This window comes from Actinia tenebrosa, unplaced genomic scaffold (genome assembly GCF_029948245.1).
Source record: "Actinia tenebrosa isolate PJP-AT-01 unplaced genomic scaffold, QUT_ActTen_1.0 PGA_scaffold15__27_contigs__length_11533743, whole genome shotgun sequence".
Lineage (NCBI taxonomy): Eukaryota > Metazoa > Cnidaria > Anthozoa > Actiniaria > Actiniidae > Actinia > Actinia tenebrosa.
The window spans coordinates 10,538,713-10,561,389 of NW_028292575.1; the positions used below are offsets into that span (position 1 = coordinate 10,538,713).

Here is a 22,677-nt window from a genome sequence, read left to right on the forward strand (position 1 = left end):
CAGTTCACACTGAGTCACAGTTCATATGCGAACACTTTATCAAGATTGGTTTCTTACACCCTTTGCTTCTTGTCAAGTAAGTGAAGGTCAAGCATTGTCCCATAGTATTCTAACTAAAAGCTTAGTATTTGTATTTTATTGCTGAGGGTCGTTGACAGGATTGTAACTTGCAGCAGCCACGGAAAGGTCAAGTTCCAAGTTACGCTCTGTTCGTTTTTTTTCTTCGATTTATTTTCCTTCATTTTGAAGAATTAAAAGATGAATCCTTTATTTACTCTAGGAAGCTTTCACAGCGCCTCAACGCTAGCCGAAAAGAGAAGAAATTCTTTGGCTTGCGAAGTTGGGGACTGATAGACTTGATATGATTGAAGCGTGTTTTAGTTATGATCACCTAATACTCTGGTATTAGATGCTTGAGGTCATTAGATCGGCATCTAGTTAAAGCATATCGATCATATTACTGGATGGAGCGTAACGCTATGGGAATGCAACAGATTGCAACAAAAAAAAAATTAATAATACACCTTTTGCTGTTCATTAAAGACCCATTGCCACTTACCGTGATGCATCACAATTTGTTTACATTTTGAATCGTGTCACCACTGAAAAAACAATTCCAACATTTTGAATAAACTCTTAGATAGTCCCTAAAGCCGTAAAAGAATGTAAAAGAATAATTATTGTGCCTTAGTGCTATGTTGGAAAAGGATTTAATATGAAGTTATTTTTCAATATATGAATCTTTGAATTTCATGGACCACGAAATTCATCTGTGACCGCGGTGCATCACGGTAAGTGACAATGGGTCTTTAACCGCAAAGGAATATTCATCGAAGCGAAGAAGCATTGTAATTAGAGCGAACAGGCATACAATAAGGCGAACAGAGTCTTAGCATTGAATTTGACAATCATGAATATGCTTGCGTGGGTTCATTACCGTTTTCAAACTTTCATTAGCGTTTTGGTGCAGACAATAAACCACAACACACATTCAATACAGTGTTTTGGACATTTATTTACGCAGTACAATATAAGTATATTGTGCTTTTACGATTGTACATTTTCAAAAACAAAAAAGTGAATTTATCCTTGAATGTGTTCTCTATTTAAACATTTTGGACGATATGTTTGCATGTGGTTGTACCATTTTATGCATTTCTGTGGATCTTCATAGGCCCTCACAAGACGCTATCTGACTTCATTTGGAATTTGGTTTCTTTGTTGAGCCAAAAAAGAGGGATTAAAAAACTCAGAACTGACTTGATATTTATACCTAACGGCGCTTTGTTTGTACGAAATCATATTCACGGCTTGTAAAAAAAATGAAAAGACAGTTAAAATCCTACAATATACTTATATTGTATTGCGTAAATAAATGTCCAAAACGCTGTATTGAATGTGTGTTGTGGTTTGTTGTCTGCACCAAAACGCTAATGAAAGTTTGAAAACGTTAATGAACCCACGCAAGCAAATTCATGATTGTCAAATTCAATGCTAAATTTCTTAATGAACCTTCCATCGCACTATTGAGACTCCGTTCGCCTTAATGTATGCCTGCTCGCTCTAATGACAATGCTTCTTGGCTTCGATGAATATCCCTTTCGCGGTTAATGAACAGCAAAAGGTGTAATAATTTAAAAAATCGAAACAAAAGCTTAAAAAAATTGGACTTGGAAGAATGAAAAATTTTTCTTTCCTGAATTGAAACTAATACTGCAAAAGCGTTTTCCCCCCCAAATATACTGCAGGGAGTATTCTGTTTCATCATAAACAACTGGGAAATTCTTTTCTTTTCTTTGATTATTCCGATCCTTTCTTTTCTTCTTTATTTCTTTAATTTTCAACAAAATAATAAATTTGCTTTTCCGGCAACTTTCTCTGTGATTACCATGTCCCTCCCATTCAGCCCATTTATCTTACTTTTACCGAGCCAATCAGAGACCGTCAACAAACGACCGTTACTTTTGGATAAGATAATTTGATTGGCTGATACTGACGGGATGAAAACCCTTAGTGGTACAGGCTGTTCAAGGTGTTAAGGGAGCGCGCTGTTTCTTCTTTTTTTGCACGTCGCTAGAGACTGCTCTTTCCATTCTCATTATATATTATTCCTTACCAGTTACTTTATACATATATACCAATCCCCCTATCGTTAATCATTTCCGTGTGTTTGATTGACTTTAATTTTCCCGGCAGACAGAAATGGCGTACTTCTTCGGGGGAGCAAAAACAGTGTTCGTATCATTATTGATTATCAATGTGGCATTGTTCGCTCTTGTTATAACGATTACAGGCAGAACAAAAACCTCATGTAAGTAGTAAAATGGCTGTGCCGTGCTGTTGACGTTTATTTTTTATTTTTGCGCGCGTTAAGAAGGAAATGGAAATAGAATGATGGTAGCGGTCATATCGTTCTCATGTTGAAAATGTTTCTTCCAGTCTGCGCTCCGGTAGCGTAAATATTTTTTTTCATTTCAACAATGTACTCTTCTTAGAGGGTAATCAGAAATGTTTGCTTTGAAAATGGTTGCTAGATTGGCAAAATATAAAATGAAAATCTAAAGATATCCTAATAACTATAAAAAAGAAGGAAAACGTTAGGCTCGCGTTGGTGACTCTGAAGATTAATCTCACTATAGAAAGAACGTGCCCAGGGTAACGCCACATCGACTTTCGATAGCCTTGAAGAGTATGAGTGTCGTATCAATAGTAGACATATAATAGAGATCTTTTGTTCCAGATCAACAAGTCCGACCTAGAAAAAAAGAGGACCCCTTACGTGATCTACATCGCATCAAACCTAACACATCAGCACCATTAGTTAATGGATGGTATGAGTCATGCCGTATCAGACTGGGCGACACTTTAATGCGCACCAATGAATCTTGTCTGGGAGGAATTTTCAACGACATCCTTCTCGTCATTGTTTATCACTATCCATTTTACGACAGCATTCCCACCCTTACCAAGTTCTACTACCTTGCTTTTAAGAAAGTCGTCATATGTGGTCCTCAAAAAAATGATTCGTACCCAGTAATCACAGTTGAGGTCAAAGCTGGTCATTACGCATATGAATGTCTTGGACAAGCAATAAGAGAAAATCCAGGCTACGCTGGATATATGTACATCAATGACGACATGATTGTTAATTGGTGGAATCTAGGTCGCTTCAATACCAACAGAATATGGATTGGAAGCGATATCGAACTAGAAGCAGAAGTTGGTAAGCCAGAACCTAGAGATAACTGGCCTTGGTGGTCCAAGAAATCACCTGGTCTAATGACATGTGGACAAACGATTAAAGAACTAGAAAATCTTGCTGAAACAGGAAATATGACGAGTTTATATAACATTTATATGAACAACAGTCGTGGTAAACAATTATGTAGGTCGGGGCTGTCGGACTTCTTCTACGTTCCTAAGAGAATCGCAAATGAATTTCAAATAATTTCTAATATATTTTTTAGGAATAAAGTATTTCTTGAAATAGCAGTACCGACAATACTTACATTCCTGGACATCGAGCTTAATTTTGAACATGTTTATGGATTTTATCTTCCAAAAAAATACGGCTATATTGATTACAGTAACGGCAAGCTGTTCTGGACAGAATATAATTATATGCCATTGTTCTTTATGCATCCATTCAAACTACACACCAACAGAAATCGCTTAAGTGAATTCTTATTTAAGACGTACGTTTATTATTATGGCGATAAAGTGAGTCAGTGTAGCAATGGTAGTTAATTGAAGGGTATAGGCTAAGTCTCTGTACGCTTGGGAATTGAGACGAGGGTGGTTGCTTATAGGGATGATCCAGTAATAATAAATAATTCTACATACCACTAATAGACCCTTGTTCTAAGGATAAACTCGTGCCCTTTGGGCGTGAGTAGTGTTGGGCATCTGTTTTGTGCTGGGACTGCAGAGGGGCTGGGCCGGACTGCAAATTTGACTTTCAAACATGCCTGATAAATAGCTAAGCGCGCTGATTCTAAAAATAGCTTAAAGATTCGGACAAACATTGCATTCTGTTTAACCGCTACGAGGATTATACGAACCGATTTTATCATTTTTACTTAAAGTTACAATAATAACCCATCAACTGCGATCGGCCGTGAAAATTATCTGCTGAAAGTAAACTTGTAAGTTTGTTTGTCCGAATTTCGCTGTAGCGGACATCTTCTTTCGTTCAGTGGGGACATCTAATTCAGTAATGGGTACACAACGCAAAACGCTCGTCGATTATATCAGCGATTTAATTCTCGATAATCTTGATGTTCTTCAGTTATTTCATTCACAATAGACAGATTTATAATTACGAGCTTCACGAGAAATAAAAAGTTACAAATTAAAAGCCTATATCTTACGGAAAATCAAATATAATCTTGACATACCATATCGTGTACGTATTACGATCGTCTTGCTGCCTGTCCCGGCTTACATCCCATAATTTCAACTTATGAATATTAATAACCTACGCTAATTAGGAAATCAAATAGTTGTCGTCTACATTCGCCTTTGTCTTCGTTTTTATGACTTCACAAAACGAAGCCATAACCGAAACTTTCCGAAAGCCAGTTTTCGGCAAATCGGCAATCAGTCGCAACCAGTGGAATATTCTCTGAGTCAGCATCCATCTAGGTCTGCATATAGAGATTTACCCTGCTAGTTACCTTCTGGAAGGGCGAGATAAATTACTGTGCACAGTAAAGGGAGACTCTGTCTACGTAATTCAATAGCCACGACAAAAGAGTCCAAGTTATAACAAAGAATACAATAGGTTTCTATCGTGACCATTGAATTTATATTGTGCACGAACATTGAGCTGTAGCTGATTCGTCTAAATGTCGATCCGGTTTTCTTGGTAACCAAAGCTTGTCATCTATAAGACACAAATAAATCATATAAGTGGTAAATACGGTATTTGCATATTTGGGTTGTTGGGCTCAGTCGTTTAAAGAAGCGAGAAGAGAGTCTTTTATTGAGAAGTTGTCCATTTGATATTTGTAAACCCTACTAAGACTATGACCAAAGGCATTGAGGTATGTATGTAAGCTGTAAATACCTTATGCAATACTTTGGCTGTTTGTGTTGCAAAGCTTGTATGTGAACCTGGAGTACATATTTCTCAAGGACTTCGATTGAAATTCTCTGAGAAAGACTTTTGATATTCAATGAATAAGGTGGAAAACTAGTGAAAACTAGTGTAAACTGCGTCGGTGTTTTCAGATATTCAAGATCAATGATATGCATCAAAACAACCAAGAAATCTGTATTTTAGTTTCATATTTTGGTATCATATTTAAGAGCAACAGAATTCTAGTTAGTCTAGCTATTTTATTGTCACGTAAATCTTTATGTAAGTCACTAAATTTACGAGTCTTGATTTTCTGAACGGCGCCCATTAAATTCGATTGACTAGCGGTGTCTAAACATTCAAAATACATAAACTTATTTAGTTTTGATTACCTGCTGGTTTAAGTAAAATTTTAAGCTTAATATGATAATATATGGTGATTTTTTTAAAATTAATGTCATATTTTATTATAGACCAATATATAGATCAATTTTTTGTGCTGGGTCAAGTGTTAGCGAATTAAAGGAATTGTAAATGCGTATTTAGCGTGCCTATATCTTGTTCTGGAAGCACGCAGGATGTTGCTAAGCTTGAGAGAGTCGCATGAGGCGTAGCCAAGTGCAACTCTAGCTTCTCGAGTGCTTAAGCAGCCTCCCGGGTGAATCCATGCAGAACTGGATATAAACGCGATAAGCTAACATTGACCGTTCCTTAATTCACTAGCACTTGACCCAGCAAAAAATATTGATCTGTATATTGGTCTAAGTTATTATCTAATATATGCACAACTAAGCAAACTAACGAAAACTTCATTACATAGCGCACGCTATTCAATCACGTCAGCATGTACTATCCATTTCTGTATGCACACATTTATCGTTGCTGTTATAAAGTGTCTTCTATGATATTAATGCATACATGTGCTATCAATAATGAAATACAAGCCTTTATATTCTTTTCTTTCTCTTGTAGGTGATATTTTTTCTGGTGTGTTTCACTGGACCATCAATCATCCATTGTCATACTGCGGTATATACTTACTGTCATATATATATATATATACACTTGATTGCAGAAAAGTTGTAGTATACATTTATATATATATCTTATGAGATGCAAGACATCAAATAAGATGCAGAATGTAAAAAAGTAACCTATTTGGTATTATTTATCTTCTATTGTATCATAGACATTAAGCATTGCACAAAGTCAAGTTAAAAAAGTATTTTTCACAAAATGTAGTGGCTAAGCAATTGTGTTTAAGCATGTTTTACGCATTTGTATTACAGAATGATGAAAGTGGCTGTGGAAAATCCATGGGATGTTATACTTGCGCAGACAATCTTGATGATTGTAAGGCAGACAAAAAATATGTTTTGACCTACAAAAAGGATGGAGATTACATTGAATTTGAAATGAGTGGAAAAAAGCAATGGGTTGCTGTGGGATTCAATTCCAAAAAAAATTCAATGGTATGTTTGGATATATTTATCTTCACATACCTTTTTCTGAAGTTTTATTTTATTTTTTCCTGATCTGGTATCCTAAAAATTGGGCATTCTGCATGATTGGCTGTTGGAGCGAGCAGTATTTTCTATTTCTGACCACAGTCTGGTATCCTGGCTCCTTATGCTATCTGCACACATGTTTATGATGGATTGCTAAACAACAATATTAACAAAATTGCGAAAAGGAATGGAAAAGTAAAGGGGAAAAAATAAATCGATATTCACTTGTGGCCAGGAGGTCTCGTTCTTTAAATAAGTGCTTTATATGCCAATTATTAGAGAGAGAGATTTGATATAACACTTAATATGATATATGTATTCAGGATATTCAAGATGCATGGTTTCCGATCTGTAATGCTCTTTTCCTATCAGGCCTATAATTAACCAAACAATAATACAGATTACCACGCTAGTGTTTACTAGCCATCATCTACAATAATACAGATTACTGTTAATAACCTGCTTTCTAGCCAGGGACTGATGCAGTAATGTGTGCCACAATATCTGGAGACGTAAAGCTACAACATTATGACCTCACCACTAAATTACTCCCTCCGAAGACAGATCCAGTAAGTATGTTCTCACCTGTAGTCTTAGAGTGGTTTCATAGCAGCTGCATATACGCCAAATCAAAATATGGCAACTAGCCTCATGTTCGTGTGAAACACAAAAGCGCTTTCATGTAAAAGAGGCTTAAGTCATCTTTTTTTGTATAATATTATTAACAGCACACATTTCCAGGAATTATTTAATATATTAAAGATATAAGAGTAAATGGATTGAACCCAGGTGTTGAAGTTTGTTGTGAAGTGTGATCATACGGATGAGTGTAGTCTTGAGAAGGACTGCTTTTGGTGGTGGTGACTGACGTTGGGACAACCTGAGCGGAAGTCATCTTCAGAGTCCAGTGAGAAAACGAGAGATAGTCAATGGTATTTATATATATTAAAATCTAAGACAATACAATAATAAAGAAGTATTAAGATAATTAAATTACATAATAATAATATTAAGGATGTGTGGCTGTTAAAACCTTCAAGTCAACAACCAGGCAAGTCACCCCAGAACTACTATAGATATTCAAATTGGTTGCCATATTTCCATTCAGTCTGTTAATAGAACAATAGGAAATTTGGCTCCTTAGGAAAATGAAATATTTTGTGATGCAAAAACATTGTTTCTGCCCATGAAACCACTCTTGCAATGCATGCTGGAAATAGTAGGCAGATGATAATTTTCTTGAGACTATTGTGCTTAGCTTCTGAAGTGAGTGTTGGTTGTATAACTGTTTTTTTCAGCTTTATAATGGGTATTAATTTTTTTCTTTAGTTACCGCCACAAATAACGTTTATCGATGGGAATTATAAAGATGGAAAAACCACTTGCAGGTGCAATAATTAATAATATTTAAAAGATAAATTAAAACCTTTGAAATTGAACTTTGTAATTGAATATATGTATGTGCAAGCTGAAGTCAATATTGAAGACTGTGTTGGGAACGATAATGATTAATAGTTCCTAAAGTGATGGCAGTGCTGTAGTGATCGATGATGATGATGATGATGTAGCAATAGTGGTACTGTTAATGTTGCTTAATAATGATGCTGATGTGTTATCGATGATGCATATCAATATAACAATGTTATTGTTGACAATGATGTTCAAGCTGCTGCTGCTGTTGATAATGATGCATACTATACTAATGTTGTCATTTCCATTAAGGTTTAAGAGAAAGATTGATGCAAGTGAAAGTAGCTTGAAAAGTCTTAATACCACTCACTATCTCGTGTTTGCTTATGGGCCAGTTGGTAAGTGATTATAATGATTATACATGTAAATATGGTGATGCCAGTGATGTAGCATTCAAGATGGTTGTAATTCTATAGCTAGTGATGTAAGGATAATGGTAATAGTATTGTTGGTGATAGTGATGATAATGATGTGATGATAGTGATGGTGATGATGATTGTGATGACGATAGTGATCATGATCATAATAATAATAATAATGGGAGGTTCTTATATACCGCATTCAAGGGCGGATCCAGCCAAAATTTTAGGGGGGGGGGGATAAAATAAGTGAGTTTAGGGGGGCTAATTGAGTTTCTTCCATCAACACAACGGAAAACAATATAAAAAAGCATCATTTTTTTCTGCTGAAGGGGGGGGGGCTTCAGCCCCCCTTTTGCCCCCCTGGATCCGCCCTTGGCATTTTACCTGGTCTCAATGCACTTGCAATGATGGTGATGATGATGATGATGCTCATAATGATGATGATGATGATGGTGATTATGACCTACATCTTTGGATTGTCACAAATATTTCACATTCAAAGTACATTGGAATTATCTTGTTTCTGCATTATTTTTATCAGCAGGTAGTAAGCCAGGGTATCATACGTGGAGAGCCACAACAGATAAAGAGGTTAATGTACAGATCGCAGCAAGCATTATTGGAGGATCTACTATTGATGCTATGATCAAGGCACATGGTAAAAAAAACTATAAATCAAATGATTAATGCTTAAAAAACTAGTTTCCTGTTAGCAAGGACCAGGTGTACAGCTGTAGGTATGAATATCCTGCCTTCAACCCCTCCCCACTCCCACCCCCTCTGTAAAAATCAACATATGAGTTCAGTTTTGTGCATCGTGATGGATAGTGAATGTAGCAATTATTAGTAGAGTGCAGTGGAGCAAATCTCACAGAAGAGACCCTCACAGGGAGTGATGGTTGTATATAATATAAACATGTGTTTGTGTATGAATTTCATACTATTCCTTGCAGGTTCTCTGATGACACTTGCTTGGATGTGCTTTGCTGCTATTGCTATCTTTATGGCTCGTTACATGAGACTGGTGTGGGAGGATGAAAAACTCCTTGGGCAGAAAGTGTGGTTCACAGTAAGTCACGTCTTTCTTTCTTAAGCATATGGTTATTTTTGTAAGGAAAGTCTTTCATTAGTTTTCAAACCAACTTGACACTTGAAGACTACAATACTTGAAAACTAGTTAAGACTCACTAGTTGGTACACAACCCTTCCCATGCAATGTTGAGATAATCAGGTTCTGATTTGAGTGGGGTTGTACCAATACAACATGAGGGTGTTACGAGTACCTGGGGATCGATCTCTTGAAAGGTATAAAAATATCAAAAAAGCGTAGTAAATCATGAGGGGATCCAGGCTAGAGTTTTGGTGCAGTGTTGTAGCTTGTTATTCCATCACTAGTTTACCACTCATTTAAAAGACCACTGCTTAAGTAGTACGTATCGTTAATGTATATTACTAATACTTTATGTTACAGGTTCATCGTGGTTTGATGATCTTAGTAATCATCTTTAGCACCATTGGTATCGTTCTGATTTTTGTTCATCGAAAGGGCTGGTCAGAGGTAAGAAACTGAAAAACAATTTTTAAATGTCTCGTTTCTATGTAACATGTCGTAATAACTATGGTACTATATATATCTGTTTGGTATACATATAGGGCATAGGTGCACACCCTTACACAGGTATAATAACTTTTGGATTGGCTCTAATCCAGCCAATCATGGCATTCTTTCGCCCTCATCCTGATGAAGCCAAGTAAGTCTTTTTACATTTTATGAACTCACTGCCAACAACAGCCTTAAGATTTGTCATTTACCAGTACACTCTCTCTCTCTAGTTGCTTACATCAAACATCTCATCCATACTTATTTATAACAAAACACAATCTTGAAAACCAATGATAAACTTAAACTGGAGATATTCATAGAAAAAAACTGGACATTTATCATTTATGTACTATCTTTGAAATATTAAAATACAAATATTGTTGTGTGTGTACTGATTTTAGACGCTACATTTTCAACTGGGCTCACCGTACTGTTGGTCTGTCAGCTCTTGTCCTTGGAGGTCAGTGTGATTTTACTTTATTTTTCTTACACTAAATTAAGGGTTCCACAATAATTATTTTTAACAATTATTTTTCTCCCACTTCCCCCAAAGTAGTATAGGGGTTGGGGGTCCCAACTCACACACCACCCCGAAATAACCCGTCTTAAAAGCATACGCCCCGGTTTCATTCGGGTTTTAAGAGCAACGTGGCCCGGGGGTTATTCCACCAAGAGATTACGGGATCTTCCCGCCATCCACGACCTATTTGAGACCGTGAATACAGCCACCAACGAATGCCATTAAATATGCTAACATATATTATGAAGTGCGAAATTCAAAGGAAGGCCGGCGCGGGTTACCCGCGCCCGTATTACTAAAAAGTCAAAATATTTATTTTATATATGCATGAATGTAAAGAGTTTGTTTATAACTTTTGTGTAAAGTGCTTGAGACCCAAGTTTAAACCTACTAAGCCAAATAAGTATATTTGTTGTGGTAAGAAAATGCAAATAGAAGACGACACGTCAGCGCAGTGTTACGAGTGTGGTAAAAATGTTCGCAATGCCGTACCAAATGCTACCAGAGAGCAGTATTACGCCAATGGAGGTCGTAAGAAGACCCCGTACAAAAGAATAAAATACTTTAGGGACTGGATGAGTCATATCCAAGGTTATCGACCGGTATATTTAGATAACGAAGTAAAGAAGAAAATCATAGACCACTTAGAAGAGCCAACCCCGCAAAGTTTACGGAAAACGCTAAAAAAATTAAAGCTAGGGAAATATTACAAAGCTATTCCCTATCTTTTGTCTGAAATTACCGGTAAGTCTAATTCCCGAGGTTTCTGATATGACAAAAGCCGAGTGGATGTTTTGTCGGCTGAATAAGGATATTCCTTATTACCCTGACGTAATCTATGAAATATTTTACAAAATAGACCCCAACCACCCACTGTTAGGATGGATTCCGAGAAGATAGTGAATAGCATAAATCTTATGCCATAAGACGTTGATTACGCGTAATTCTTGGAAAACTACTTAAGAGCGAGTGTCCCTAAAAATCAAACATTAGGTGGCAAAGCTCAAAAATTCAAAATCGCTCAAACTTTCACCATTTGTAACCCATGGTTAGGTGAGAAATGCTGTGGGGTTGGTTTGTAAAAATACTTTTTATTTTGCGAGAAATCCGTGAAAAACTGAAATTAGATGTGGACGTAAAAAAAATCACCTTCAAAAACGTCCATATTCAACGGCCTCGTGTGACTCGGAAAAGAAACTTACAAACCTCTATTTTATACCATTGAAACACTCGACTCTTTGTGAATGTATTTCGTGAATTTCAGTTAAATTGGGATAATCTTTGCTTTGGAAAGAAGTCGTTAGAAAACGCTACCAAATTCAAAACGAAATATGGAGGTACACTACAAAATTTTTTTGTCCCACTGCCTTTTGCTCAAAATTCAAGAAATTTTAGAAATAAAACCCAAAAGGGTACTAGATTTTAAATATATAAAAATATTTCTGGGCAAATGCAAGCGCGCTCTGTAATCCAGTGCTGAGTTTGGCGTATTTTTAGGAATCGGTCATGAGTTCTAATATTGCGTGACAGGCCGTGACAGTACTGTCATTACTATTTACACTGTTATTTGCCGTGGTATTATTTAATTCCTTTCGAAGATCATGTAGAAACTTCCATTTGAGTTATATATCACCCAATGAATGAAAGACCTGCAAAATATATGGTAAAAAGTTACAGGTTATATCCAAAGTTTGAAACTAAATACTGGTATGCAAATTTAGCTGAGAAATTCCGTGAGACACTACTGGGAATTAAGCAGTTTAATATACTTTCCCCACTTGCTATGAAAGTTATGAAATGAAGATAATCGACGCAGGAATACATAATCTGTATTACTATAATCATTTTTATTTTCCCCAATGATGTCGAGTCTAGGAATCTGAAGCCCGATAATTTATGCTTTTAAATAAAAAAAAACTGTTCTGTACAACACCAATTTGCTTTTTTTTCTTGAATTCATAGTAAAACATAGAACACTATATTGCGCATTTAATTTTTTCCTCTAGTATATATAATACAAAATACAGAACCGGCCAAGGGGGGGGGGGGGGGGGGGGGGGAGTTGGGAGGGTTTTGAAATAATCCATATGTTTTACGATACCAATATACACAGAATTCCATGGATGAACGGTCAAATACCTCAAATTATCTAGAAGTGAGTTCTTGAAAATATCAAAAATTGTTCTTGATGTTGCCTTCATACCATTTACAGTGTCAGTACCAGTTTTATAGTGACTCCATTATTAAGAAGAAAAACGGCTGAGTAGAAATACAGAAAATAAAAACTGGAGGGTTAGCCTCATTTTTATACAGAATGATCATGTGTTCAAGTGAGAGTCCCGTGGGCTGTCAAAGCGTTCTTATTTATTGAAGTTGCTTTGCCTTTAGTATTTGTGAATATTTAGACACAGAAAAAGGAGCCTTCAATCAAGGAACACGACTTGATATTTTACGATTTCGAAGGGTCTATCATCTAGCTATTGGTTGCAATCACAACCCTTGACCAAATTGGTAAGCATGTCTACGTAAGGCTTCTTTCTCCTGACAACAATGTCTGATGTGTCAAGGCCAAGGGCTTCACAAATGTCCTGCAACTTGGCTATTGAAAGCGAGTTGATCTTGGAGCTCATTACCATTTCACAAATATTACTGGAATCATGCATAATTGGGTGTGAGTGTTGAACACTGATGTCGGCCAGAACCTGGTTTTGGAGTTCATGGTGCAACTCATTTTCCAAGTCGGCATCCTCTTCATCGTCACTTTCTAATTCATCCGGCACAGTACTACGCTTCGCAGCCATGCGGGAAAAATAACTACGGAGCTGTTGCGTAGACAAAAACTCGCCACTATCAAATAAGCTCATTCCGTTAATGTCTTTTGCAGTTCTCATTTCTCTAGACACATCAGATGGGTCAACTTTCTTCCCAGTGGTCTCTCCTATCAGAAACTTAGCATTAAGGTACTCTTTTTGCTTGTCAGAGAATCTCTTACGCTTACGTGTAGATTTCAGCGCCCAACCCATTTTAAGAGCAGATGATGGCGATGAAGGTGAGCTGGTACCTTGCTGATGAATAACGGGAACTTGACTTGTACCACTTTCTAGCTTGGTTGCGTACTCTTTAATAGCCTTGTCATAAAGGGTCTCCTGTTCTAAACAGCGTTTGTGCTTTCCGCATTCCATGTGCGTCTGAAGGGATGAATACCTCACATACGATTTTATGCATCCTTCTTCAGGACAAGTAAACAAACCAGGTTCTTGGCATGCGTCATTGGGCTCAGTGGATTCTGATGAACTGCTGTCAGAATTGTTAGTTGTGCCACTCTTTGGCTGTTTGCAATTTGCTTTCCTGGATTTAACGGGTACAAATTTCGCATTGCCGCACACTCTACACTCGACTGTTGGTAGTTCCCCTTCATCAGGTACGTCGAATTTCTTCCAAGGCAATTCGTTCCCAGGGCCAATGTTATACGCTCTCCAAACCTTGAGTCCTGTCTTGCTAAACTGAATGTTGTTGATGTAACTGATTTTTTCCAACTTGTTGACTTTCTTCAATCGGTTTGTAGGTTGACTACACACTGTTGTACTTACCCCCTGCACGCCGCCAGACGAGTCCATGGCCTCTTTCATTTGAAAAGCTGTTTCAAGGTCGTGTCCAGCATTTAAATACCGCGCCATGTGTGACTTAATCGTGGCCGCCTTACGGTCACACGAGCCCTTTCCACCCTGTGGATCCGAAAAGTCAATTCGTGATATTTCTACATCATTGTATTTAGCGACTTGAGGGACGGTAATAAGGGTCTGTGCACTGTGGTAGCAGGCAGCATTGTCCTGCCTCAGATGAACTTTTTTTAGTTCTGGCATTATTTCTTTGAGCTGTCTGAATACATCGTTCAGAACGGACAGTACTGCGCAGCTATCTTGGGAAATAGACTTCTCGAATACATGCGCAAATGTCATCATCTCCATCACTCCATCCTTCTTTCTAATAGCTACGGCTAGGTGCCACGAAATACCTCGTTTGGCGAACCAATCCGACTGACTTTCGCGAAATTTACGAGGAATATATTTCATCGCCCAGTCAGAGACTAATAACACTGAAGAATGATCCAGGTCTCTGAGTATGTCCAGTCTACATTCATCCTGATTGATAGAGCGAAGAAGATGAGATTTCCAGGCATGTATATCCTGCTTTGCCTGTGAGAACAGAAAGGACATTTCTTGCCTTTCATCTTCCAAGCAATCGACAACTTTCAAATTCTCTTCAATCTCTGCAATGGCCGACTCCAGAAGAGAACAACGATCGCAACTTGCGTTGTGGGTATGGTCACACGTGCCTTTGTAATGCTTATCATTGGGATCACTTAAAGCGTACACACGACAGTGTTCTGGAACCGTGGAACGTTTGGACACGTGAACCTTAAATTAGATAAAAGAACCTTAATTTCTTATATAGAATCTTTGGAACCCTTGGAAAAGTTGGCAAGAAGATGAACCCCAAATGAGAAAAAAACGACTGCATGAACAAATGTCAGAGAATAGTGAAATTGCGCAAGGAGACGAGATAATTCTCATACTATTCAATTAGAAACACAATAAAATACATAGTTTATTAGTCATGAAAACATCAATAAAATATTGCTTGTTCTTATTCTGTCAAACCCCACCCAAAGTATCTACAGATAACTAGGCTATTAGAAAAGTTTGTATTATAATATATTTCTTGACATACCTTGTAATCACCCTTCAGGTATCTCTTGGCTTCCTTTAGTTGCTCTTTCTTTGCCTTTGCCCAAGACAAACCCAGTCCGTTGCTATCTCCAAGGCAATCGACAACTTGCTCTAGGTCTTCAAACGCTCTGGCACCCTGCGCTCCAAAATAATCTAAACCTTGGAGAGATTTCCTTATTGAAGCAGAACACACATCCAATATTCTGTAGAGGGTACTACGTCGCATGGGCTTGAAGCCTTCTTCGCTACAAAACGATTCGTACTGCTGAATAATTTGTGCCGGGATGACAGTCCTGATGACATTGGGAACAACTATTTCTTCACTGGACGATAGCTTTAACTTCCTTTCACCGAATGGGAGGTCCTGTACAATATGTGCACTTGTGATAAAGTCAATGAAGTGGCTTAGCTGTCCCGTAGATACATACATTCTAGTACAAGCAGTGTCAGGTAATGCAGCACCACGCCCATGAAGAAGTCGATGATGTCTAGCAATGTTAAATCTATAGCGCGTCAGGTCTGGAATCCACCGCTTAAGTGTCTTAAAGGTGACTTTGTCAGCTATAATCGAAAGTATTTGACGACGCGTACCCCAGTGTTTAGCGTTCTTATAGCATTCAGTCAAGGCATCTAATAAAAGAGAATCTACATCGTCTTCTTGATTTAATGGGATTTCTTGAGCTACGTTCCTTGAACTGCTCATAGCATCCCAAAGGCTTTCCACGTCTCTTGGTGCTATCTCCTCAAGAACGGCTTGAACTGCTTGCCGTGCTTTCCGTGTATAATATCGTCTTGTTCGTCCTTTAGTAGACTGCCACGAGGTCTTAAGCTGATTCCGTACAGGACTTATATCTCTACTGGACAAAAACGCATTTAACTTAGATCGGCAGCTGTTACTGGATGGTTCGGTTTCCTTGTCAGATTCTTCTGAACTTTCTAAAGGCTTATAGAGACTGATGGGTGTCTCTGCTGGCAAAGACAATAAAGTAGGTGTGGAAAGCTTCACCTCCTCATTCTCTCCCTTAACGATACAAAGACAGTAGAAAACTGAAGTGAGCTATTTTCTTTCGTGAAATTGCGAACATAAGCTAGCATGATTGTACAGTCAATCTAAGGAAAGCTGCAACAAAAAAGGTTAAATATTGAATACTGTATACATACTGAATACACCCTTCTCATAATGGCTGACAAGTGCACGAAAACGAGGTCACCCAGTCATTATTTCACAATAAAAGATCGATATAAAATTACATGAAATGACTTTAAAGAAGAAAAGTATGAAAAAATGACATTTGTTTTGATCTTAATTAGCGCTAACAGCCTTTATTTTGAATGATCAGCTTGGCTCAACCTTGCAAGATGACTGGGTGACCTCGTTTACGTGCGTTCATCAGCCATTATGAGAAGGGTGTATAGCGCATTGCAAGTGCAAATGGTATTTGGGGTCTCGTTAATTTGAAATAAAAAGTAAATATACAGGTATTTGCTATTCGTATGCAGCTATGTTTCATATTTCATATTGGATGCACAAACTAAAAATAAATAAATGAACAATTATTATTGGTCATACTTTAGACAATGTTACTGTGACCCATAATGCATTTGGTCTTGGAACACATACAGTGCTAGTATTCAGTATTCAACGTTTTTGAACTAGCTCTATTTAGCAGCACGCCATCTGCCTCCCTCCCATCAAACACTTCGGCCTAAGGGTATTTTCAATGGTATGACAGGTATGACAATGGTATGACAATGGTAAAACGGTTACATTTCAGTCAGATGACTGAATTACTCGTCCTGAAGCCTATTAAAGTTAGGGGTGTATTAATAAACTTGAAGGTTTGTCACCCTAATCACTTTTATTTTCTCGGCACACCGTGTGCATCACAACAAGATAATACAAACGATCCAATAAAGAGATGGCATACGACGAAAATCCATTATATAGAGCATTAGTGAAAATCCCCGTCCCCAGACGCCCGGGGACAGGGCAGGAATTAAAGCGGCGAGACTGTGGATTTACGCACATTTAACAGCGCGAATACGGGTGTTAGGGGGAATCTGAGGCGTACTTCAACAGTTTTAGCTATTCAATAGGAGCAACTTTAACTATGTTTTAGCGGCAAGTTTTTCTCCGGGTATTCGGTACAGGGCGCCGGAATTTTAACACAAATGCATGGTAGGTTCCCCATGCTCCTTTTCTCAGACGTCAGTGCATGCATAAATACATATTACGCCTTGATTTTTTGGTTCTTACATGTCATGTTTGACGTTATAGTCTTCGACGGACACGAGTTTTTGTTCCCCAAAAACAAAAACTTGTAGATTTAACAACACATTACAGCTGCAACGTTATATATTTTTAATAAACTTATCTCTCTCTATCTTTCTAAATGTTTAAAGATGGTATACTTACCAATTTAAGAGAACCAATCTCATTCGAAAGGGCTTGTATGCTGCGGGGTGTGTCGCAGTCCCCCTGATCATATAAACAACCACTTTGGGTTTCTTTGCACACATTGAAACTTTCTCTACAATGCCTACAAATACCTTTGGATATGAAATAGTTACAGAAATCAGTGATATGCACATTTCCACGTAAAAAGAACAAAAGCGTAGAGCAAGATAAAAGGTGGCTGAAACTTTTACAACTTTGTCAGATGTAGAGCAAGAACCATATTGTCAATAATTAACTGTATGCTTATTATCATAAATTACTGATGTCGTTCTCTGCATTCCAAAATGCAAGCGTTGTGACTTGTTTTCAAACTAAGTTTACCTGAACCAACTTGAACAAGCACACCTGTCCTCTGCAAAATCTGTTCAGATATCGACAAAGAAATCCCGTGATCCTCTTTCTTTTCTCGTGTTTCGATATTTCTTGTGGGACGGAACACTTGTTGGAATTACGTCGCCAACCTAAACCAAGCTCTGATCTGTGATGCGGGCAGATGGTACCTGTTTCGTAGAGTTTCTCCCTCTCACCAACGTTGAAAATACCAGATCGTGCTAAAATCAGCTCAGTTTCTGTATCTACTCCAGTAAAAGTCCACAGAGATTTATGATTACTGATGTCCTTACAGCAGGCGCGAAGAGGAATAATCTCGATGTTCTTTTTGACATCCCTTCTCTCAAATGAACAAGCAGTACCGGTTCTACTTTGAAAATGACAAGATACTTCCATTTCAGTTTAAAAGATACGAAAATTACGCCAACTAAAACAGCAGAATAAGACTAGCTTCCACCTAGAATACTTGAAATGAATAACCGCAGCACAATCATGAACATACACTTGTTGATTTCAATCTTTGATGAACACAAACAAAGGATGCCGCTAAAGTTTAGGGAAAATAAAAATGATTATAATAATACAGATTATGTATTCCTGCGTCGATTATCTTCATTTCATAACTTTCATAGCAAGTGGGGAAAGTATATTAAACTGCTTAATTCCCAGTAGTGTCTCACGGAATTTCTCAGCTAAATTTGCATACCAGTATTTAGTTTCAAACTTTGGATATAAACCTGTAACTTTTTACCATATATTTTGCAGGTCTTTCATTCATTGGGTGATATATAACTCAAATGGAAGTTTCTACATGATCTTCAAAAGGAATTAAATAATACCACGGCAAATAACAGTGTAAATAGTAATGACAGTACTGTCACGGCCTGTCACGCAATATTAGAACTCATGACCGATTCCTAAAAATACGCCAAACTCAGCACTGGATTACAGAGCGCGCTTGCATTTGCCCAGAAATATTTTTATATATTTAAAATCTAGTACCCTTTTGGGTTTTATTTCTAAAATTTCTTGAATTTTGAGCAAAAGGCAGTGGGACAAAAAAATTTTGTAGTGTACCTCCATATTTCGTTTTGAATTTGGTAGCGTTTTCTAACGACTTCTTTCCAAAGCAAAGATTATCCCAATTTAACTGAAATTCACGAAATACATTCACAAAGAGTCGAGTGTTTCAATGGTATAAAATAGAGGTTTGTAAGTTTCTTTTCCGAGTCACACGAGGCCGTTGAATATGGACGTTTTTGAAGGTGATTTTTTTTACGTCCACATCTAATTTCAGTTTTTCACGGATTTCTCGCAAAATAAAAAGTATTTTTACAAACCAACCCCATAGCATTTCTCACCTAACCATAGGTTACAAATGGTGAAAGTTTGAGCGATTTTGAGTTTTTGAGCCTTGCCACAAATTTTCGATTTTGTTTGATTTTTAGGGAGACGCGCTCTTAATTTGCATATGAACCAGACAGTCGGCGTTCAATATGTAAATAGAATCCTGTCACGCTCTTTTCAAAGCAAATATTTACTGAGCGAGTTTTCTTTGAAGCTCTTCTTTCGCTTCTTGGTAGATCTTTTTGCGAGATTCCTCGGAAAGATCTTTTACGACTGTTTTTTTGTTCCTTATGTCCGACTTTAATTTCTCGTACTTCTCCTCTTCGGCCAGAATAAGCGAAAATTCTACGTCGTTTATCTTTCTGTCACGCAAAGCCTTTGAGACAAGATCGGTAATTGTATTAACTTTAGCCCTTGACAGAGCTATTGTCGTGTCATGCTTGGATATTTTGCTTGACAACTGTTTCATAATGCCCGTAGCAACAGCCGAAATGATACCACAGGCTGCCCCAACGCCGGCCAAAGGAACTCCAACAATTATTCCCGGTCCAGTAAGCGAAGTAGCAACGCCGGAGCCCGTTAACACAACAGAAATGGATCCTGAAGTTATCGCAATCTTATGTAGCGTAGTCCGGGCTCTGACGTACTTTTTTCTAACTTTTTCGTAGTGTTTTGCCTGCCCTTCCAAGTAAGCCAAGATTAAATTTGCTTTGTTGAGCCTAAAGTTTTCGGCATTCATTTCGTTAGGTTCCGTTATTGGTGCCGTAGTGTGATAATTGGGAACATCTGGGTACAACTGAGGTGCTGATGGTATAACATCCATTATATATACTAATGTACGACGCTTTTGGGAATGATATTGAGGAGCAGCCACATCACGACAACCGGGATTATGCCAACTGGAGGGCCTTTAGGAAGATGTTTCCGCATGCAGATCCTAGTAAGTTCGAAAGGAGACCCGATGGGATTTACTTCAACGGCGAAAGAATGTACAGTAATGCGAACTTGGAGCCGTATGAGAAGAGGAAAGAGGCACAGCATTTGTCAATAACGAAGGAGGTACAGCCTAATTTCCCGGAGAATTTATTGATAACCAAGGAAGATTACCCATTTTATGATGTCGAAGGTGGCATAAACGACTTTGATAAGATAGTGACGCATTTAAAGATTCCAGTGGGTAAGCAAACCTTTGACGTAGTAATAAGGGATATCTTTAAGGATTTTAACCTTACGCACACTTCAGGAAAAGAAGCCCACAAATGGTTAAAGGGGCCTAACTTTAAGTACTGGCCGCAGCAGTTAAACTTTGCCGTCTGGGCGGCTACAAAGGGCTGCGGGGTTGCCGCGGATATGTTCGACATTGCCTTTCTAAGGTTCCACGTTGCCTTTACTATGCGGCGCATATTGAAGGAGCTGAGAGTGCCCCTGCCGGGGGAAAAGCCATTCAATCGAATGGATAACCACTACGATTCCGCTGCCCTAGAAAGGCTAATGAATGAGTTTAAGCCGCAGCGAAGAGACTTTCGTTATCGGGAGGGCGCCACGCATGGCTTGGGCATTATCTATGCTTGGCATGTTGACGGCGTGCGTCCGGCAGACATGTATCATCAAAAATACCCCGGGGTCCTAAAGTTTTACGACTTGGGTGGTCGCAAGAATGACGTTACGCTGATCGATAGGATTGAGACGATTTACCCCAGTCCTTGGGATCCATTCGTATTATTAAAAGGAAAAGGCCTAAGAAACCTAGCCAGGATCAACCGCAGCATTGAAGCATTCGTCTACTGCACCCTGGGAGCGCAGGTAAATACCCGAAGCCCCATCGTTGGATCCCAAGGTGCTTCGCGGGAAACGCAACAGGAATTCCTAACCCTGTTTGAGTCCGCAATAATAGAAAATGACATATCCAAGTCAGTTCAAAGATATCAATTAGCGGTGCAGCAATCTAAAGTGCGGCTAGATTATGCCTTGTCGCCCGGTTGTTGGTTAATGCCAAGTAATTTGGTTATCAACGCCAATTCCGTTGTGGGTTACAACAACAAACTTCAGCGAGCTACCAAAGACACGAAGTTTGGGGTGAATGACGTGAACTCTGATACTACCAAGGGCATTCCACGCTTCGTAGAGAAGCCAAGAAAGGAACACGTGCCATCAAAAAAGAAATACGTGACACCAAAGAAGGCCCTGCCTACGATACCTGAGGAATATGACCATAACTTACTAAAAGCCGGCTTGGCTACCGCAAGCATTGGTCTGAGTTATTATATATGGCGATGAACAACCCCTACGTAGCTGGAGTAGATTGTGTCTATACGACTTACACAGGCGAGAAAAAATACACCCAGGCGGCTTGGGTTGATGTCACGGGGATGTCCGTGGATTTGAACTACTCCGGAAAGAAGTTGATATTATGCAGCATTTCTTTGGGGGCCGTTAGTAATGCAAACATAGGATTTCGTTTCTGCGACGACAATGGAGTATTGCAACCCATGCGCGCGAAGACGAACAACAGAGAGCCCACGCATTTCTCAGTAGAGCCGCCAACGAATAGCGCTGAGAATCTTTCCGTTTGGACTTTTCATATGGTCGCCGACTGCCATGGGAAAGTGAAGCTGCAAATGCGCATAGATGACTCCGGGAGCGTTTGCATAAATAGCATAGAAAATCAAAGGGATACTGTTTATAACCACATGACCATCAGCACTTTGACGGTGGTTAGCCTTTAAATATATGAATCCATACGTGAGGGAAATGCGCTATGCCCACCGCTTAGATGAAGAGGGATATGACAACGGCGCTTGGCATGACGTTGGGCTGTGGGTTGAAGTTGGGGGCACTGCATTGGTTATTTGCACTATTAGCATTAATGCAAATACGCATGCGAATGTGGGGTTTAGGCTTATCGATGAGAATAATAAGCCCCTGCTTCCTTATCGAACTTCAACGAACACCAGGAAAGTTACCCATTTTTCGATGGAGCCCTACACTAGGTCCACTGAAGACCTAACGCCAGTGACTTTTCATATGCTAGCCAATTGTAAATATGCTAAGTTGCAAGTCACTTCTGATGACGGCAAGTTTGGGATAAATCGCATAGGCCGCAGGCCCGCTAATGCAGTCTGGAGTCATAAGCCCATTTCTACCATGAGTGTGTTGCCGTTGGTTCCGAATTACCAGGGCGGCGCTAATACCGTCTTTCATTATCCTCAAAGCAGGACACCGCCCGATGAGAAGATTAAGCCTTCATCTTCTTCAGGAGGACCACCCCA

The 22,677-nt window shown here is 38.6% G+C and overlaps 2 protein-coding genes across 4 annotated transcripts in view; both read left to right on the forward strand.

The window, feature by feature from the left end:
* Positions 1-3,845, forward strand: part of LOC116288005 (uncharacterized) — a 190,352-nt gene extending 186,507 nt beyond the window's left edge. For both annotated transcript variants that reach the window (XM_089030775.1, XM_089030776.1), the window contains exons 2-3: positions 2,197-2,311; positions 2,741-3,845. In XM_089030775.1, the coding sequence (XP_088886901.1) occupies positions 2,197-2,311; positions 2,741-3,747 (1,122 nt within the window). In that variant the 3' untranslated portion in view covers positions 3,748-3,845. The remainder of the gene's footprint in view (positions 1-2,196; positions 2,312-2,740) is intronic.
* A 1,075-nt stretch (positions 3,846-4,920) lies between these two features.
* Positions 4,921-22,677, forward strand: part of LOC116288004 (ferric reductase 1) — a 31,740-nt gene continuing 13,983 nt past the window's right edge. The window contains exons 1-11 of one of the 2 annotated variants that reach the window (XM_089030261.1): positions 4,921-5,045; positions 6,053-6,109; positions 6,370-6,552; positions 7,059-7,157; positions 7,918-7,976; positions 8,311-8,396; positions 8,962-9,078; positions 9,374-9,489; positions 9,892-9,978; positions 10,074-10,171; positions 10,425-10,483. In XM_089030261.1, the coding sequence (XP_088886387.1) occupies positions 5,028-5,045; positions 6,053-6,109; positions 6,370-6,552; positions 7,059-7,157; positions 7,918-7,976; positions 8,311-8,396; positions 8,962-9,078; positions 9,374-9,489; positions 9,892-9,978; positions 10,074-10,171; positions 10,425-10,483 (979 nt within the window). In that variant the 5' untranslated portion in view covers positions 4,921-5,027. The remainder of the gene's footprint in view (positions 5,046-6,052; positions 6,110-6,369; positions 6,553-7,058; positions 7,158-7,917; positions 7,977-8,310; positions 8,397-8,961; positions 9,079-9,373; positions 9,490-9,891; positions 9,979-10,073; positions 10,172-10,424; positions 10,484-22,677) is intronic. The other variant, XM_089030262.1, reaches the window with a different exon arrangement.